The following is a 17,766-nucleotide window of genomic DNA, read 5'->3' as shown; positions in this document are numbered from 1 at the left end:
AAAATTATATATTTATTAGTCGTCGTAAGAATTATTACATAAAATTAATGTCCCTAATAAAATTATAAGTAAACCACTTTTACCTCAACCACTCAACCAGGGAATCCAAAATCGCCAAAACTTGAATCTGTAGAGAAGCATTTCTTCGTATTTTTAACCGACCGAAGTGATTTTTTTCCGCGATAATATATATAGGTAGTCGAGTTTAATGATAACAAAAAATTCGTCGACCTAACTCAATCAAAATACCACGTTTACCTCATAACTGAAGTCCGCAATAGTTGAGTTCTAATCATTAGAGGATTTAAGGTGCATTTATATTTCCGACCGAAAGTGATTTTTTTTTATTTTTTTCCGATAATTATATACTCGTCTACTTTGTAAATGATACAAAAAATCGTCCATTATAACTGCATTCATAAATACATCAATCAGTGAAATCGAACTTCTAAATCAGTAGAGTTTTTCCGGTAGCATTTTCCGAACCGTTAATTTGATGGTAACCGAGCAACGCTTCGAAATTGCCCTCCATTTCTAAAGGTTTTGGGGCCGTCAGTAGCCCAATTCCCCGGAGGGTATTTCATTTTCCTCCACAGAAATATAGTTGTGTCAATAAGTTGTGTCGCTTGAGTGAAGCTCTGTTTTGTTATCTTTTACTTTCTTAGCCAGTGAATCCAAACATCACATTGTGCCATTCTACTCGGGCCAGAATCGAACTTCGTAAAGGTTTCGGTAGGTAATACAAGAAAATTTGTGGTACGAGAGTTGCTGTGATAGTTGAATATGCTTTTACTCTTTCCACTTTCTATACGGCTAGTTACTAAAGCTCCATAATTTTTGGTATTTACCTTTACATGAAACTCACTGGAAATAACACACAAAACGTGCCCCCGGATCTCCCGGTTTCGGACCCCCCCCCCTAACGAAATTTCTGGCTACGCTACTGGCTGCTCTTGACACGACCTATTGCATTATACAAACAAAAAATGCAGTATATAAAACATCCTAGTCTGTCTCTCTCACATTAAGCCCTCGAGGGATCTTGGGTTAAAACTAGTTCTGGCAATAGCATTTGGTAGCTAAAAGTAAAATGTTAATTTTAATCTAAAAATGTTAAAATTTAAATTCCTTTATTTTGTAATGGTGGTAATATCTGCTCATGTAATGAGAATTTGTTTAACAATCCAAAAAGACGCATTCATAACATTAAGTCAAATAAAACCCATTAATAGTTAGACCTAATAATATTGCACTAAACAAAATACCACATAATGAGTGTATTCACTCATATTTTTGAAATAAAGACATTATTCAATAATTTATTGTTCCCCAGGAGGTAGAGGTATTGTTAAAAGTTACGAACTTATTGTTACGGAAAGAGTTCGCTACACTATTTCGGTGATATAAGATGTATATGAGAGCTTCCACACAACACGATCATTCATAGCATGGCTCGCAAACGGTGCTCGTAGAAGTGTTATCGTCCATGGGGCCGTGGAAATACCCGCGGCCGCGCGTGGGGTATATATTATAAAATTCACAATATTGAAGGAAGAACCAACACTGAAAGCCACACGTTATAACCTAGCGAAAAGGCGGTGAAGGGAAAATATCCAGCAGGTAGTAGGTGGGAGAGTTGCCTACATTTTCCGGCTTGTAGTCGCCACACGCGCCACCCTGACAGAAGCGAAGAATAGCGCTTGCTGAGGACCTATTCATGTCTCCTTATTGAGGACCACCCTTAATATAAAAAAAAAACATTAAAAAAAAATATAACAAAAAAAAAACCAAAAATAAAAAAAACCTCCCTATAAAATTATAAAATAAATAAAAAAAAATAAAAAATAAAAAAAACATAAAATTAAAAACCCCCCCCCCCCCCAAATAAAACCCCCCCCTCCCCCCCACCCCAACCCCCCCTTAAACCCCCCCCCCCCCCCCCCCCCCCAATACAAAAAATAAATAATAAAATATAAACCCCCCTAAAAATAAAAAAAATAATAAAAAAAACAAAAAAAATATAAATACAAATACTAAAAAAACCCCCCCCTAACCCCGCCCAAAAAATAAATCTTAATAAAAAAAAAAAAAATAAAATATAAACAACCCCCCCCCCCACCCCCCCCCCCGCAGCAAAAAAAAAACCTTAAAAAAAAAATTAAAATAAAAACCCCCCTTTAAAACCCCCGCCCCAAAAATTAAGAATAAAATAAAAATAATAACCCCCCCCGCCCCCCCACCCCCCCCCCACCATTAATAAAAACCAAAAATGAACCCGCCCCACCCCCCCATTAAAAAAACCCCCACCCCCCCCCCCATAAATATAAAAACAATAATAATAAAAAAAATTATAAAAAAAATAAAAAAAATAATAAAAAAAAAAATATAAAATAAAAAAATAAATCAAAAAAACTAAAATAAAATAAAAAAAAAGGAACACACCCCCCCCCCACACCCCCCACCCCAACCCCCACCCAACACCCCCCCCCCCCAAACACCCCAACACCCCCCCCCCCCCCCCACCAAGAACAAAACCTAACCCAACACAACCCCACCCACCCCCCCACACCCCCCCAAAACACACCCCCCTCCCCCCCCCTCCCACCTCCCACAAAACCCCCACCCCAAAAAGCACACACCATAAACACCCCCCCACCCACACCCCCCATTAGTCTCCCAACCACCTTCACAGAATCTCAATCAACCACTGATCAGACCCACACCATAAAAACACAAACCCCCACTACACCACCACTAACATACAGAAACCCCAAAAAAAATCAAAACCAAAAAAAACCCTCAAAAAAAAATAAAAAAAATAATACCAAAACCCCAAACCCCCCCCCCCCCTTCAGAAACTTTTTAATAAACCGTTTAGCAGATTATACACTTACTTATATTCCAATCTACTAAGTCTTTTATTTTTATTCATTAATAAAAATTTCGCGTTTTATTTTTATAAACGTATGAATATATACCCCTTATTTAAAAAGTTTTTATTTTTAAACTTTCCACCTGAAGTTCAGCTTAAGTTGAATCGAAATTGAAATTTCAAAAACTAATGCACGTATACAAATATTTAGTTACTTAAATAACATCAATATGTTTGTAATAGCTCAAAAAATGAGCCTACAATGAGGCAGATTCAAAACCCTTGCATCAGCGTTCACCAGAGTGGTAGAGCGCAGCCTTAACGCGCTGTGCCATACTGAGGACGAAAACTGATATGTGAGGAGAATTCGGCTGGCCGTTTGAAGACTGCGACGATATTAGTTCTGTCAAGATATTGCTCAAAATGGAACTTTAATGTTTTGTGTGCAAGCCTCATCGCATAATATCAGTTGGAAAAATAATTACCACCCGCACGTCGTCGATCTTCATTCAGTTCCACGGTTCACGTCACGTAAAATACGATCTTTGGGATTAATCAACTCCTAATATTTAAAAAAACTGTTGAAATTATTTTTTTTATTTCATAAGTTCTTAAATGCTTATTTTTGAGTTTCTCAGTCGAGTGGCCACCCTGAACAATAATCGGGTTGTGTGCTTGCACAAGCGAATTTGCTCTCGCCTCCTGGACTATTAATACAGATCGTACTATTCTAATGTTGGTCCTCGGTTCTTGAAGTTGCCAAATTGAGACACAAACATGAGTACATATCATGCAATTCTAATGTTCATCCCTTCTGTTCTTGAAGTTCCCGAATTGTGACACAAGCATGAGTACAGATAGTACAATTCTAATGTTCATCCCTTCCGTTCATAAAGTTCCCGAATTGTGACACAAACATGAGTACAGATCGTGCAATTCTAATGTTTACCCTTCCGTTCATAAAGTTCCTGAATTGTGACACAAACATGAGTACGTACAGATCGTGCAATTCTAATGTTCACTCCTTCCGTTCATAAAGTTCCCGAATTGTGACACAGACATGAGTACAGATCGTGCAATTCTAATGTTCACCCTTATGTTCTTGAAGTTCCCTAATTGTGACACAGACATGAGTACAGATCGTGCAATTCTAATGTTCACCCTTCTGTTCTTGAAGTTTCCCGAATTGTGACACAAACATGATCTCAGATAGTCCCATTCTAGTGTTGATCCCTTCTGATGTTAGAGTTGCCAAATAATCAAGGATTGTTGAGGAAATCGCTATTCTTAAAAAAGTGGACAAAAACGTTTCCCGTTCAAAGCGAGTCGAGATCGACGATCTGCAAATAATGCCCCGTTATCGGAAGCAATTAATATTACATATTTCTGGCATGTTTTGACAAAAGTGCCAACGGCCCGTAGAGCCGGTGAAAGTGGTGGGTCGTGTCAAAAAGCCACTCATTGTTCGACGTAATGACAGGACATTTATCAGGCAGCAGAGTTCCTCGGTTCACTCCTTCAGTCTATTTTAATTGGTTCGCTCAACAAGGAAAGGTTGACGGCCAGAAGCCATTGATCAGACATCGGTTTAGCATTTTAATAGCCTACAGTATTTCGAATTTTACTGCAATAGATTTATATTTAGTAAATCCGCAGTTAAAGAAATGCAGCTTTATTGTTGAATTACCACATACTAACACGTATCCTGTTATGATTAATTTCACCTGTACAAAGTAAATTCATATTCGCTTGATTTACAATTGAATAATGTTCAATAACTTGTGTTTATTTTCACGTTGTTTATCAAAATTAACACACTATTAGGTTTCCTTTTTAACCATCTATCAATACTTGTGATTAAAAAAGAACCTTTACTTGAACTCTATTGCATTTCTATTATCTGATATAATCATTGATCTGTTGTAACTTTGTCTCTCTTTTTTTATTAATTTTAGTAACTTATTAACTTCAATTTTTCTGAGCCTCACATTCTTTTTATGCTAGTTCAGAATTAGTTGTATAGTGCTTTTAATTAAAGGATATCTAATTTTTTAAGACAATACTGAGTTTTTAATACTCGCTTTAAATAAGTTAAAGGTTAAAATTGTTACATTCTGTATTACTATAATATTTATTATAAAATGTACCTCTCACTGCTGATTTTGAACATTTTAATTAAAACAGAAAATGTGTTTCATAATATAATTTACTGTATTTAAAAATAGTTGTTTTACTTGAAAATTAATATTACAATGTAGTAAATTAACTGTTACTGAGTTAACATTGATGTGTAATTAAATTAATTACTACAATGTATGTTAAGTACCTTATGCTGATGTAAACTTTACACACAACAGTATTTTGTTTATTTGCAAAATACCAGTGTATGTTACAACAGTTTAAACCAGCTTTGTTTTGAAATAAATTAAGTAAGTTATTCAGACATTAAAAATTTAAACCAATAATCTTGTACTTATCTTAAAATATTTTTTTGATTTTTCTCATCTTAATTATGCACAATTCCAGATAGATAATGTATGTGTACAAACAGATTGTAGTGTAGGAAAAGATCCAAATTATTAACTGCACTTTTTACATTGATGTACAGGATTTCAGTTTGTAAAATGTTGTGTCCTGAAGTACAAATTAATTTCTAATTTTATATACTCTAATTTACTGTTTTAAAAGAGTATTTTGGTTATTCGGTTATAAAGTAAATATTTTTTACCGTACAATTTTAAAAATACATTTCATTGGTTGTTAATATTAAGTTATTTTTAATGTATTTTATTTACTGTCAAACTCATGTACCTTCTGTTTATAAAATATTCCGCTGCTTCACACACAATTTTGTAGGGTTTGCACCTGTATGAGCACTTCTGGTTTGAGTAAATTATATTTCCGACCCAATATTTCCTACTTTAAATTCCTGTGATTTCATGTGGAGTGGTCAAAACATTGTTTTCTACTTTTTCCGTATTTGGAAAAGCTATCTTAAAGGGCTACATGAGTTTAACATTAAAACGTATTTCCAACTCTAAAATAGATTGCACCTCCTTAATAACTCAGTAAAATAAGGCAAAATAAGGATGCAACCTCGGAATGAAAGATAATAAGCTAAAATTTTGCATACGTCTTTATTTTGATGGTATAAAACTTACCTCAAAAGTCTCATATAATCACGTGTACGCGTCTTTAGATATTTAAGGTCAAAGTTCACGAAAATCAGTTTTTTGCAAATATCTCGTTTCCCTTACGCTAAATGACTTTGAAGGTGGTTAGAGAAATTGTAGAACGGAAAATTCTCTTCAACTTTTGTATGAAGTAATTTTATGTACGTTCAACCCTTTTTGAGATACAGCGCAAAGAGTAGGGGACCGCTTACCTGTATATACGATAATGCGAGGTCAGCCAGTAGAATACAATAAATAAATGAGTTATTTTGTTAATTATTCACTTCCTATTATTATAATTATTACTTAATACTATTATTATTGTTAGCATTATTATCATTAATATTAAATTTTTATTATTATTTATTATTTAATATGCCTAGACGAAACCACTACAACACATATCATCGATGGTGGATTTCTCTTGCATCGCGTTGTATGGAATAAAGATGATACTATCTCTGATATTTTGAATAAATACATCAAATATTTACAAACACATTATGGGTCAAGTATCGTTGTTGTATTTGATGGTTACTCAGACTACACTAAGAACATTAAAGCAATGGAACAATTGAAAAGAACTGCTGGTGTTTCAAAATCTTACGAACTCCGCTTTGATGAAACAATGGAGGTGGCAATCAGCCAAGAAAAAGTGTTATCGCATTCATCTAATAAAAAAATATTTATAGACATGCTTATCAACAAATTAAAAACTATATCACTACAAAACAAGCCAGAGATGTTCCCATGGTAGAAACAGCTATTGCAGAGTCTAAACTTAAAAATAACTTCTGTCATTGTAAGAGAAGATATTGATTTGCAAGTCATCTTGATAGGACGTGCTCAATCACATCAACAAGAATTTTTTTTCAAAAAAATGGGTAAGGGTAATGTGGAGACAAAACTGAATTCATCGAAAAGTGTTGATAAATACCCTCATTCTAAGAAACACATATTATTTTTACACGCGTTTAGTGTATTTGATATGACTTCTGCGCTTTATAAAAAAGGTAAAATATCGTTTATTAAAATGTTCGAAAAAAAATCACGATTTAAATCAATCAGCTCAATTATTTAAACAAAAAAAAACTGGTCTGTACAAGAATTATTTGAAAATGGAGTACGTATTTTCTTAGCAACGTATAATGCTCCGAAATCAGAAGTATTTTCGATACACCCAGTTCATCAAATCAACAAGACTCAACAAATCAGTGTTATCAAGTGTTATCAGTTATCAAGTCTTCCACCTTCAAGTACAGCAGCTCGTCAGCATATCCTTTGTGTCTATTATCAGACCCAAATTTGGTTGGGAAATGATTTAGAACCCCAGGAATTCGGCTGGGTACTGCAAAATGAACTCCTGGAACCAATAACAACATTATTACCACCAGCACCAGAAGATCTGCTGAATACAATATTTTGCAATTGCAAGAAAGGTTGTGGTTCTAATTGCGGATGCAGGAAATCAGGATTGCGAAGCACTTTAATTTTTGGGCAGTGTAATGGACAATCATGCCTCAACGCTTCATCAACTTCAGATGGTTTCAATGAAGAAAGTGAATATGCACTGATATTCTTGACTCTTTCTATTCTGATACTTTAGTAAACGAGAATGATGATAATGAATCCGATATTGAACAGCCAGAGGAAGAAGAGAAAGAAGAAGAAGAAGACGATGAACAAGAAGAAAATTAAAACAAAAATATTAATCATTATTAATGAAAACAAATATTTTATATTTGTAATTTTAATAAATTAATTATTGGATCAATAAATAGATATATAATTAAAATCCATTTGAAATATTTCTTTTAATATTGTATGTTTGGTAAAAATAAAATAAGTATTATTTAGAGAATATATAATTTATAATTAATATCTATAAATATGGTATATTAAATAATAATAAAAATGTAATAATAATGATAACAATAATAATACTCATTTATTTATTGTATTCTACTGGCTGACCTCGCATTATCGTATATACAGGTAAGCGGTCCCCTACTCTTTGCGCTGTATCTCAAAAAGGGTTGAACGTACATAAAATTACTTCATACAAAAGTTGAAGAGAATTTTCCGTTCTACAATTTCTCTAACCACCTTCAAAGTCATTTAGCGTAAGGGAAACGAGATATTTGCAAAAAACTGATTTTCGTGAACTTTGACCTTAAATATCTAAAGACGCGTACACGTGATTATATGAGACTTTTGAGGTAAGTTTTATACCATCAAAATAAAGACGTATGCAAAATTTTAGCTTATTATCTTTCATTCCGAGGTTGCATCCTTATTTTACCGGACTATAAAGTTTTACAGATATGTAAGCATAGTAGGTATAGACATTGGTAAAATTATTTTTACTGCTGTAGTAGCTAGTGAATTTTTTTATGTTTCAGATACATCTGAATAAAAATGTGGATCGGTTTGTTCCTGTTTGCCTTCACAGTTACAAGTAAGTAGTAATTATAAATACATCAACTTTAAATTAAATTAATTACTTGATTATTTAATTGAGCTGAATTCAGTTTGACAAGTAACAGAAAATGTCAAAGGAATATCATCTTCCTATAAGGAATAGTGTTATTAAACATTATTCATGAAATTGCATCTAGTGTCTACTCTGAATAAATTTAAAGAAAGGATTGGAAAGTAATAAATAAATAAAGACTAATTTTTGTTAAGTTATAATTATAAAAGAAATGTAAAATTCAAGTGTGTTTATGTGTTTTTATGAACCACACTTTAAGGTCTGTATGTTACAGAATTGCACATTTAATGATTTATATAACACATTCAAAAATCTATTTTAATATAAACATACTTGAAAACCACCAGGCTTAAACATAATTTTTTTTGTTTTGAATATTTCAGTCCCATTTTTTCTGAGAACAGTTAAATTAATTGTTCAATTAGAAATCCCCCCTCATTCATACCATCCAGTTAGACCATGAGATTATACATTAGTACTGGGCAAACCCAAAGGTCGTACCTTGTCAACACTCCTAAACACGGCTAACATAATAACAGGAGCAAGAATATTTCCATGGTTCTCAGCCAGATACCAATAAATTTGAATTGCTAACATCAATATGGCGAGGCTGCTTACTAACAAAACGCTCTGTTGAATTTAATGAAATATTTTGTAGGTGTTATAAAAAAGTCCCATGCTATATTTAGCAATTAGTATAGATTTATTAAAAATATAACTTTATTATTTAATTGTAACTTTTTATAGTTTTTTATGGAGAAATATGTACATTAACATTTTATGTATGCAAAAGATTCTTAAAATATATAAAACAGCAAAAATAAAATTTTACTTTGATTGTTTTAGAAACTTATAGCCAGAAGTACTAATACGAGTACATCCTACACTCAACAAAACCAAGTACTCTAAAAGAACACTTTATTTTCTCTATGTCTACTAATATCTGTCAAATTATCTGTAAAAATACAAAATATTACATTTTTACAGAATAATGATGACTGCCACTTTTTGCCACTGCTACTGATTTATCAGCTCTGTTTGTGCAGTATATAACAAATTTAAAAAAAGAACATTTATGTTTAATGTGAACAGATATAAAATAAACACAAAATATTAACTTTTAGATTTTTAGTACCTATATTTTTTAACATCTGGAAGTCATATGAACATTGACTCTATACGCATGTTCTTAAAATGTCCTGCTACCTGGACATTGGCACTCCCAAACTTATCTTATTTCAAAACACCATCACTTGTTTGCCATGTGACAAAAACTTCAATTAATGTAGGGGAAAGCCTGAGGCGTTCTACTGATGAACGTTAACTCTTCCCATTTCCATACTTCCTTAGTCTCACCATGGGCATGAATCTCCTTGTACACCTCATCTGAATAAGCTCTTTGGCAATGATCACTCTAACAAAAAACTTGAGTTTACAAGGCCAATCTTATTTATAAACTTTCTTATACAGTTCAAATATTCAAACCCATCATGGCTGCAGAGAACATGAATGGGATTAATTATGAGTGAAACTGAGGGAAAAGAAAAAATCAGTAGTTGTGAAAAAGACAATCTTTTCTGTGAATGTATCTCAGAATTATTATCTACTATTTACAGGACCAACTGGCGGGCAAAATAACATTCACAAGATAGTCTGGCCAACTAGTGTCTACATAGCACCTGATCATTAAGCAATACTGTACTACTGTAGAACTAGATCCAGTGTAGTTCCCAGCTACACCATCTAGGCTGTGTACACTGGTGCATGTTTAGACAAGTCTACTCACATACAGACCATTAGAACAGACACTCTCCCTTGCAAAGTCTCACAGAGATTTGAGGAAAAAGATCAACACCTATTTAAAAACAGTTTTTAGTATAAATATTTTATACAATATTTTTATTATGGATTCAGCTTTTCAAGCCTCCCACCAAGAATACTAAAAAGTATCTATGGTTTTGCAATATTTCAATAATAAATATAAAAAAATATAACAATAATTTCAAGGAAAATAATGTTGCAATTTGTATTTTAATAATGCTATGAAGAACTGATACAAAATATCTTGAACTCTTATCCCTAATTTTCAGATAAAGTGAAATTATCAATAGTGTAATATGAGTATGTGTTGTATTAGGGCTACAGAAGGTGGCGGGAGAGTGCTCCAAGCAGGACTATCAGTACTGTGTGCGGCTAGCTGATCCTCTTCTTAAGGACCCTCAACTCATCTACCCTGACAAACAGGATGACATTGAACATGTCTGCCGGCAAGTACTTTCTGAAGCTGAAGTAACATTTCATGAAATCTAAGTTTAATGAAATACTAATTTAGAAATATAGAACTTAAACAAATTAATGGATAATATTGTGTAACTTGACAACATATTTTTTCTTAAGTACAAGAAATCCAATGAATTCTATAAAAATAATTGTTAACATCTGTCCCCTTAAATAGAAAACTAGAATTTTTCATTATTTCTTTCCTAGCTCCTTATTGCTGTAATTAAGCAAATAACAGGGGACGTGAATAATTTTTCCTTTAGGAGAAATTTATATGAATATAACATATTTTGGAATTAATTTTACTGAAAAATCCTATTATTATTTTTAACATAAATCCTTTTCCTCATTATAACAATAAAATGCCAAACAGTTGAGATAAAAACTAATATCCTTTATTAACATATTTCAATGATTAAATCAAGCTGAGATTTAGCATACGTATGTCTTATGACTTAAACAGAAAAAAACTAAATCATATTCATAGAAAATAGAACTACCATAGATATTGAAATGGGGGTGCAGTCTCAAGGATAACTATCTTTTAGTCATCAACTGATGTCCTAAAAAGATTAAATTCGACACAGACGTGTCAGGCTCTCAACCGATGAATAATTTAGTTGTCATGAAGATTAACCACCTTTAGAGGTTAACATGGGATTGCAACCTCTAGAAGAACTATATTTTTTGTTTTTAACTTTTCACTATTCTGGAAACATGAAATTTCATACTCACTTTCCTCATTGTCTAAATATAAAAACAAAAGCATTTTCATGAAGATAACCACACATGGGGGTGGGGGTTATTTACTCCCGAATGAGGTACTCTAACTTCATTGCCTGGGCTGATGAGGGTTAGTATGACTATCATCTAAATTTTCTGGTTTACAACATGTCAAAACATTAACATATTCAAAATCTAGATGTATTTCGGCCTATAATGTGATCCGGAAAACCAAGAATATAGTTCAACTTTATTTATTATGATAATTAGAAATATAACTAATCAGTTATACTAATCAGTCTTAATTCATGTAATTACTACTATTACAAATATATTTGACTGTTATGGGATGTACAAGTTTTAGTTTGTACTTTACATGAAAACAAATAGACACTGCCTCTATCAGCTCTTACTTATGGTTGCTTTTTTAGATCATGGAGCCTGTTTGTCGACTGTGTAAAGAAATATACAGAGAAGTGTTTCACGGACATTCGCAGACAGGAATTCAACAAAGCAGTTGAGAGCCCAGTGGACTCCATCCATCAGCTGTGTACAGTACCTCAGTACCAGTCCGGTCAGTACTGCATCTTAGTTTTTTGTTCATTCAATCTAATATTTTTGTCAGTTTTTACTACAAAATTGCTTTTTTCTCCAGGAATATTAGTGGTACAGAATTTGTTCTTGTTCAAATTACAGTACATTATTAAATATAAAATTGGTAAAGATATTTTAGTTGGAAACTAAACGAAAAAAGTTTAAATATGAAACAAATATTTATAATTATATACCTACAGCCTTTGAGTATACTAGTTACACTAGATACAGCCCTCTGTGTGACACTATTGGCTAGTATGGGAGAGGGTGGGGGAAAGTCCAAGTAGGTAGATAAAAGAGGGCTTTAAACTAGCTGTTTAGTATACTAGCTGTTCACTTTATCACAACTGTCATTACAATGAGTTTCAAGAAATACATTACATAAAAAAAATTATCTTACAGGTATATTATTAATTTATATTTTACTCTTCTAAACTTAAATCGCTAAATAAATTGAATTTCTTTGTCCCTTTCCTGTCTATTTAAATATTTACTACAAAAGATAAACTTCTGCCAAGGCTTAAAACTATACTGAAAATGTTTTGAATATAGTTATTGTCTTGTATTTAAATATTCAAAAGACATTGCACGAGGACCTTGAAACTTTACCTCATTACAAACAACTTTTGCCACTCAATAACACTTAATAATACAAACTATATTATCGTGTAAATCAATACTATTCTTCATATCTTCATGCAATTTGTTGCTGACAACAATACTGGGAGTCTTCTGAAAATAATTAAATTTTCTAAATATTAAAAGCCAAACCTTGAAATTAGTTCATTAGAAACAACTTTCACTAGCTCAATCATACTAACTTAAGACAGTATCATATGCAAACCAATACTACTCTTGTAATCATCACGTGACTAACTAATTACACAATGTTTTGTAGAGTACCTGAAGCACGCCACATGTATGAAAGCCACCCTGACTAAGGACAGTCACTGTGGTCGCCACTACAGGAACCTAGCTGCTCAAGTCTCTGGGGATGCAGGAAGAGCAGCTATATGCTGGTAATATACTGGATCTATCATTCTGTCAAATTGCTCAAAGTACTCTTGATGAAAATGTGCAACTAAAATATTTAAAATTGTTTATTTGCCAGCTCCCACCACCGGTTCCGGGAATGTGTGCTGGACAGGACTCGGAACACGTGTGACCCGGAGGCAGGACCTTTCTCCAGACAAATCCTGGACAAAGCCCTCAGTTTCCTTAAGGACCAGTGTAACAATTATGAGTATGTTATATAAATATGTTTCATTATTAGAGCTAGTTATTGTTTTATCACATGTGAGACATAACAATATCACCTTATAACTGAATAAATTAAATTCAAATTAGATATAATTAATTTGTATAAAATATGTATGGCATAGTAACATATTTTACATATACCTGAGACAATTAGTTAAGTAGATTTTAAGACAAATTAGTTAAGGCAGATTTTTTTTATATAAACTGAATACATGTAAAGTAGTTGTTTTAAACCTACCATTAAAGACAGATCAAATTAAAAAGTAATTACTTTTATTTGTATCAAAATCAATCTTCAACTTTTAAGAATTTTTGTAATTTGGTATACCTTGCACACCTTTACACTACCACTGTATCAGGCAGCACCATATAAAATAAAACATAAACAGACATTGTTGAGTCCAGCTGTTTCATTATTACTAATAGGAGCAGCTTCACAGCTACACCAACCACTCCAGCCAGCTGATAATCAGCCACTTAAGGAATACACTTTAAAAATGTAGTGCATTTCATTCTGGACACAGTGCTCAGAATACATTTTTTTTTTTTAATGCCCAAGATTTCAAACACATAGATTTTCAACTGTAAATCATTCCTGAACACTTTCCAACAAATAATTAATTTTTTGATCTGCCAGACCAAACCGTGCTGACTGCCCAGGAGCAGACTTTTACACCCCTCTTAGTCGCACAGACGGCTCAGCTAGAGCCAACACGAAACCGATGTTTGACACAGACATGAAGACAACAGACTTTCAGAGTGATGGTCCTACATGGATGACTGATTCCATGAGCACCATGGGCATGAATGGTGAGTGCTATGATATGATCTAGTGTAATTTTGAGATTTTAGATACATATACATTTAAAATTAGGTTTATATTGAATTTAAATGGGGGAAGCAGTAGTTCAAAAATTAATAACTTAGCTTACATAATTAATTAATGGAATTTTAAATTCCTTATTAGTATAAAATAATGTTATTGGTTGATTTAAAATGAAAATTCTATGAAAAAACCTCTTTAAGTTAGTCCTATTATCTGTCCATAATAACTGATAATAAAAAGTTGTCCTTTTGCCTCTAAATCAATATTGGTTTCTTTAGCCTTGAATTTATTGGGCAGGTTTTTACATAGCCAGGCAAAGAGTGAAAGAGTTATTGCTTAGGTGACATGGGCAACCCCACATAGGGGCAAAGGGGCCATGGTATCCCCTGGAAGAAGAGTAAAATAAAATAAAATATTAGAAGTGTAGTCTCCAAAAGTGTTTACTAGATTTAAGAAGTATAAACCTCCTACAACACTTTAACTACAATAAAAGTTTTATAGATGGTTTATGCTTATCGATGAAAGAATAATGGTCAAGGGACCCAAACTATATTTAGATAATTGATATTTTAACAGCAGGTTTGCTTATTTGACCTTAAAGACAATGTATTGAAATATTGCCTTGTACACAAAAGAAGTTTAAACCAGCCCTTTAAGACCTCCACTCCCTTTTTTAAGTTCTTGTCCCCCATAGCCTTACATGAAAGAAGTTTAAACCAGCCCTTTAAGACCTCCCCTCCCCTTTGTTAGTTCTTGTCCCCCCTCCATAAAAGTTTCTGATGGTGCCTATGTTAAGTGAGCTGTATTAGTACTGAAGTTTTTTTGAAGGTCATGTTAAGATGTAAGCTTTGAAATTATGAGTCAGAGTATCAATCTTCTTGATTTGTCTTGTTTGACAAGCCAATGTGAAACTTTTAAACTATTCTGGATATAAAGGACTAAGTGACATAGGTGCCAGGACTTGGTTATATGTATTTACTTTTGTATATAGACTCCATTTAGCTATGCATTTATTATTTAAATAGCTGACCGTGATTTCTTTTCACAATTCAACAATACCTAAATCAGCAAAAATATATTGGTCACATCTTAAAACTTATATTATTATAAAACTTTTCATTGTATGTGTTTACAATATAGATTACAAAATAAAGTTTATTCATGCTAAAAGCATTTTTTTTCTCAAGAAGTAAGAATTTCTCTTTTTAGTATTGGTATTAATGGTTCCATTCTACTTCATAGTTAATTTTTTATTCATTTGTTTAACGTGGATTGTGCTTTAAACCTTTGGTTTAGTACACATTAGAATCTTCTCTTTTCATTGATACCATAAACTGTTATTCATTCATAAAATGTAGTTGTTTTATTATTTTTTTGGTATTGGGTTATCCCACTAGCATGAATAAGCATACCAGATTATAAAGGTGAACTTACAGCAATTATACATACATGCGGGTATACTAAATCTGGAGTTAAGAAGCAACTAGGGTTTTATCCTTAGTAGGATTTACTTCTAGCTGCCAGTGGAACCTACACTGGGTACAGCAAAAACCGATGTGACACTTACATCTGGTCTACCCAATGGATGTCAAGGAACGGCACATCACTAACCAAAATTGTCGAGATAATGGTGTAAAAGGGTTGGTGGTCATAGGTCTAGTTTATTGCACAGGTGACTGTCGGAATAGGTAGAGCTCCTACCTTAAACATTAATGTTGCAAGCCGAAACATGAGCAAATACTGTCTCCCCTACTTGCTTCGACTGGAAGAGCCTGCAATAGAATTAGCATGCTCTTCTTCCAAGGTAGTGAGACTAAAATTGTACCCGTTATCTCTCCATAGTGGATATAACATTAGATCTCAACAGAATGCGGTCCTGTCACTCCAGAAATAGCGCAAAGACACTTTTTAAGAGGTGCAATAGGCGGTTTCTAATCTTCTTCTAAATGAATAAACAAACAAACTAGCGAATTACCATTAGAAGTTAGCCGTGCAATATACCACCTATTTTTTGTTTGTTTGAATTAATTAGTTTTAATGCAACAAATGTTACTTTATTAGTTATTAAATGTAGTAAAGGATACCTAAAAGAATTGCTTTATTTCTCAGGAGGATCCTCAAGTCAGAACCCTGACTGGTTGAGCCAGTCTCCATCATGGATGCCTGGACGAGGTCGTAGCACTGGTGACGTGGTCACTGTTACCTCCCAGACCATTGCAGAGATGAGTAACCCACGTTCTAGCTATGGACGGGGTATGAGTTGGCTGCCCACCACCACCTCTACACCTGCTCCTCCACCTCCCACCACTATGTGGCAAGCCACCCAGCCCCCGCCGACCCAGACACCCTGGTATCCCTCTCGCTCCAACGAGCAGATGATGATGGACAATGCCATTGATGAACCGAACCAGCAAGGTTTGGAGAGCGGTAGTGTGACAATTGTGTGTTCCAAAACAGTACTGACTCTAACAGCAATTTTGTTTATGTTTTTTATCAGGTAGAAGACACTCTTGGTGATCATTTGAATACTTCTCTGAACTGCTTCTCCAGTTGAAACCTTAACTTTGAATCAAGCAGACTTTTATTTTGTATTACAACATACTCAATAATTAAATTGGAAAATAAATTATTTCTAGGTTAAGTAACTGAATTGTAATTATTAATTTGATTTAATTCACTTTGGATTAATGATTGGTAAAGGATTGAACAACTAATTAAAAATGTTCAAATTAAAAAAGAAACTGTAAGAAAAGAACATTTAAATATCTTGTAACTAGAGTTTACAATATTTAGAATTCAATGAATTAATTACGCATTTTTAAGAGAATGTCTGACACAGTTGTATATCCGTGTAGCTGCTATAACCTTATTTTCTTAGAGAGTTTTGAACATTTATTGAATCAACAAGAGTTTAGTTATGTACAGTCTTTAAGAGTCATGATGTGACTGTTATTATTTGGATTCAATGTGTTAATATAAAATATAGCAGGAAGTTAAATTTATGAAAAGTATAGTTTTTATGATTCAGGTTGTACCACACATTACTTTTCTCTATACATATTTATTTAATTTAGTAGATAATACACCTATAGAATAATGTATATTACTGACAAAACATGAAAGTTACTAATCAATCATGATATCTAGTTTTAAACTTCCATTTTAGTAGACATTTCAATTGATTATTTAATGTTAAACTAAGATGATAAGACATTAAGAAAAACTTGTGAAACTTCATAATGTAAATATTTAATTACAATTTCTTATTGATTGTTGTAAAAACCTCTAGTGCATGTTACCATTAAATTAGATCAGACCAAACTGTGTTATTTTATCTTATCTATAATTTTCACTGATAACAACATTCCTAATCCCATCTGCAGTTTGGGAGTTGATAGTCAATTTGCTTGTGTAAAATCTATACAGAGGTTTCTATAAGAAATAAATTGATCATTAATTAGCCACACTAGTTTTTGTGGGATCAAAATATGAGAGGATCAACAGAGTTAAAAGTATAAAAAGTTATATTTTTTAACTTGATACT

At 32.9% G+C, this 17,766-nt stretch overlaps 1 protein-coding gene across 1 annotated transcript in view; it reads left to right on the top strand.

The window, feature by feature from the left end:
* The window catches only part of LOC124359484, a 67,217-nt gene extending 49,674 nt beyond the window's left edge, over positions 1–17,543 (top strand). The window contains exons 2-8 of the mRNA XM_046812249.1: positions 8,448–8,503; positions 10,677–10,806; positions 11,974–12,116; positions 13,035–13,155; positions 13,248–13,379; positions 14,034–14,206; positions 16,332–17,543. Of these exons, the coding sequence (XP_046668205.1) occupies positions 8,464–8,503; positions 10,677–10,806; positions 11,974–12,116; positions 13,035–13,155; positions 13,248–13,379; positions 14,034–14,206; positions 16,332–16,723 (1,131 nt within the window). The 5' untranslated portion in view covers positions 8,448–8,463 and the 3' untranslated portion in view covers positions 16,724–17,543. The remainder of the gene's footprint in view (positions 1–8,447; positions 8,504–10,676; positions 10,807–11,973; positions 12,117–13,034; positions 13,156–13,247; positions 13,380–14,033; positions 14,207–16,331) is intronic.
* The last annotated feature ends 223 nt before the right edge of the window (positions 17,544–17,766 follow it).

The sequence above is a fragment of the Homalodisca vitripennis genome, chromosome 1 (assembly GCF_021130785.1).
Source record: "Homalodisca vitripennis isolate AUS2020 chromosome 1, UT_GWSS_2.1, whole genome shotgun sequence".
Taxonomy (NCBI): Eukaryota; Metazoa; Arthropoda; class Insecta; order Hemiptera; family Cicadellidae; genus Homalodisca; species Homalodisca vitripennis.
This window is presented reverse-complemented; position numbering and strand designations above follow the sequence as displayed.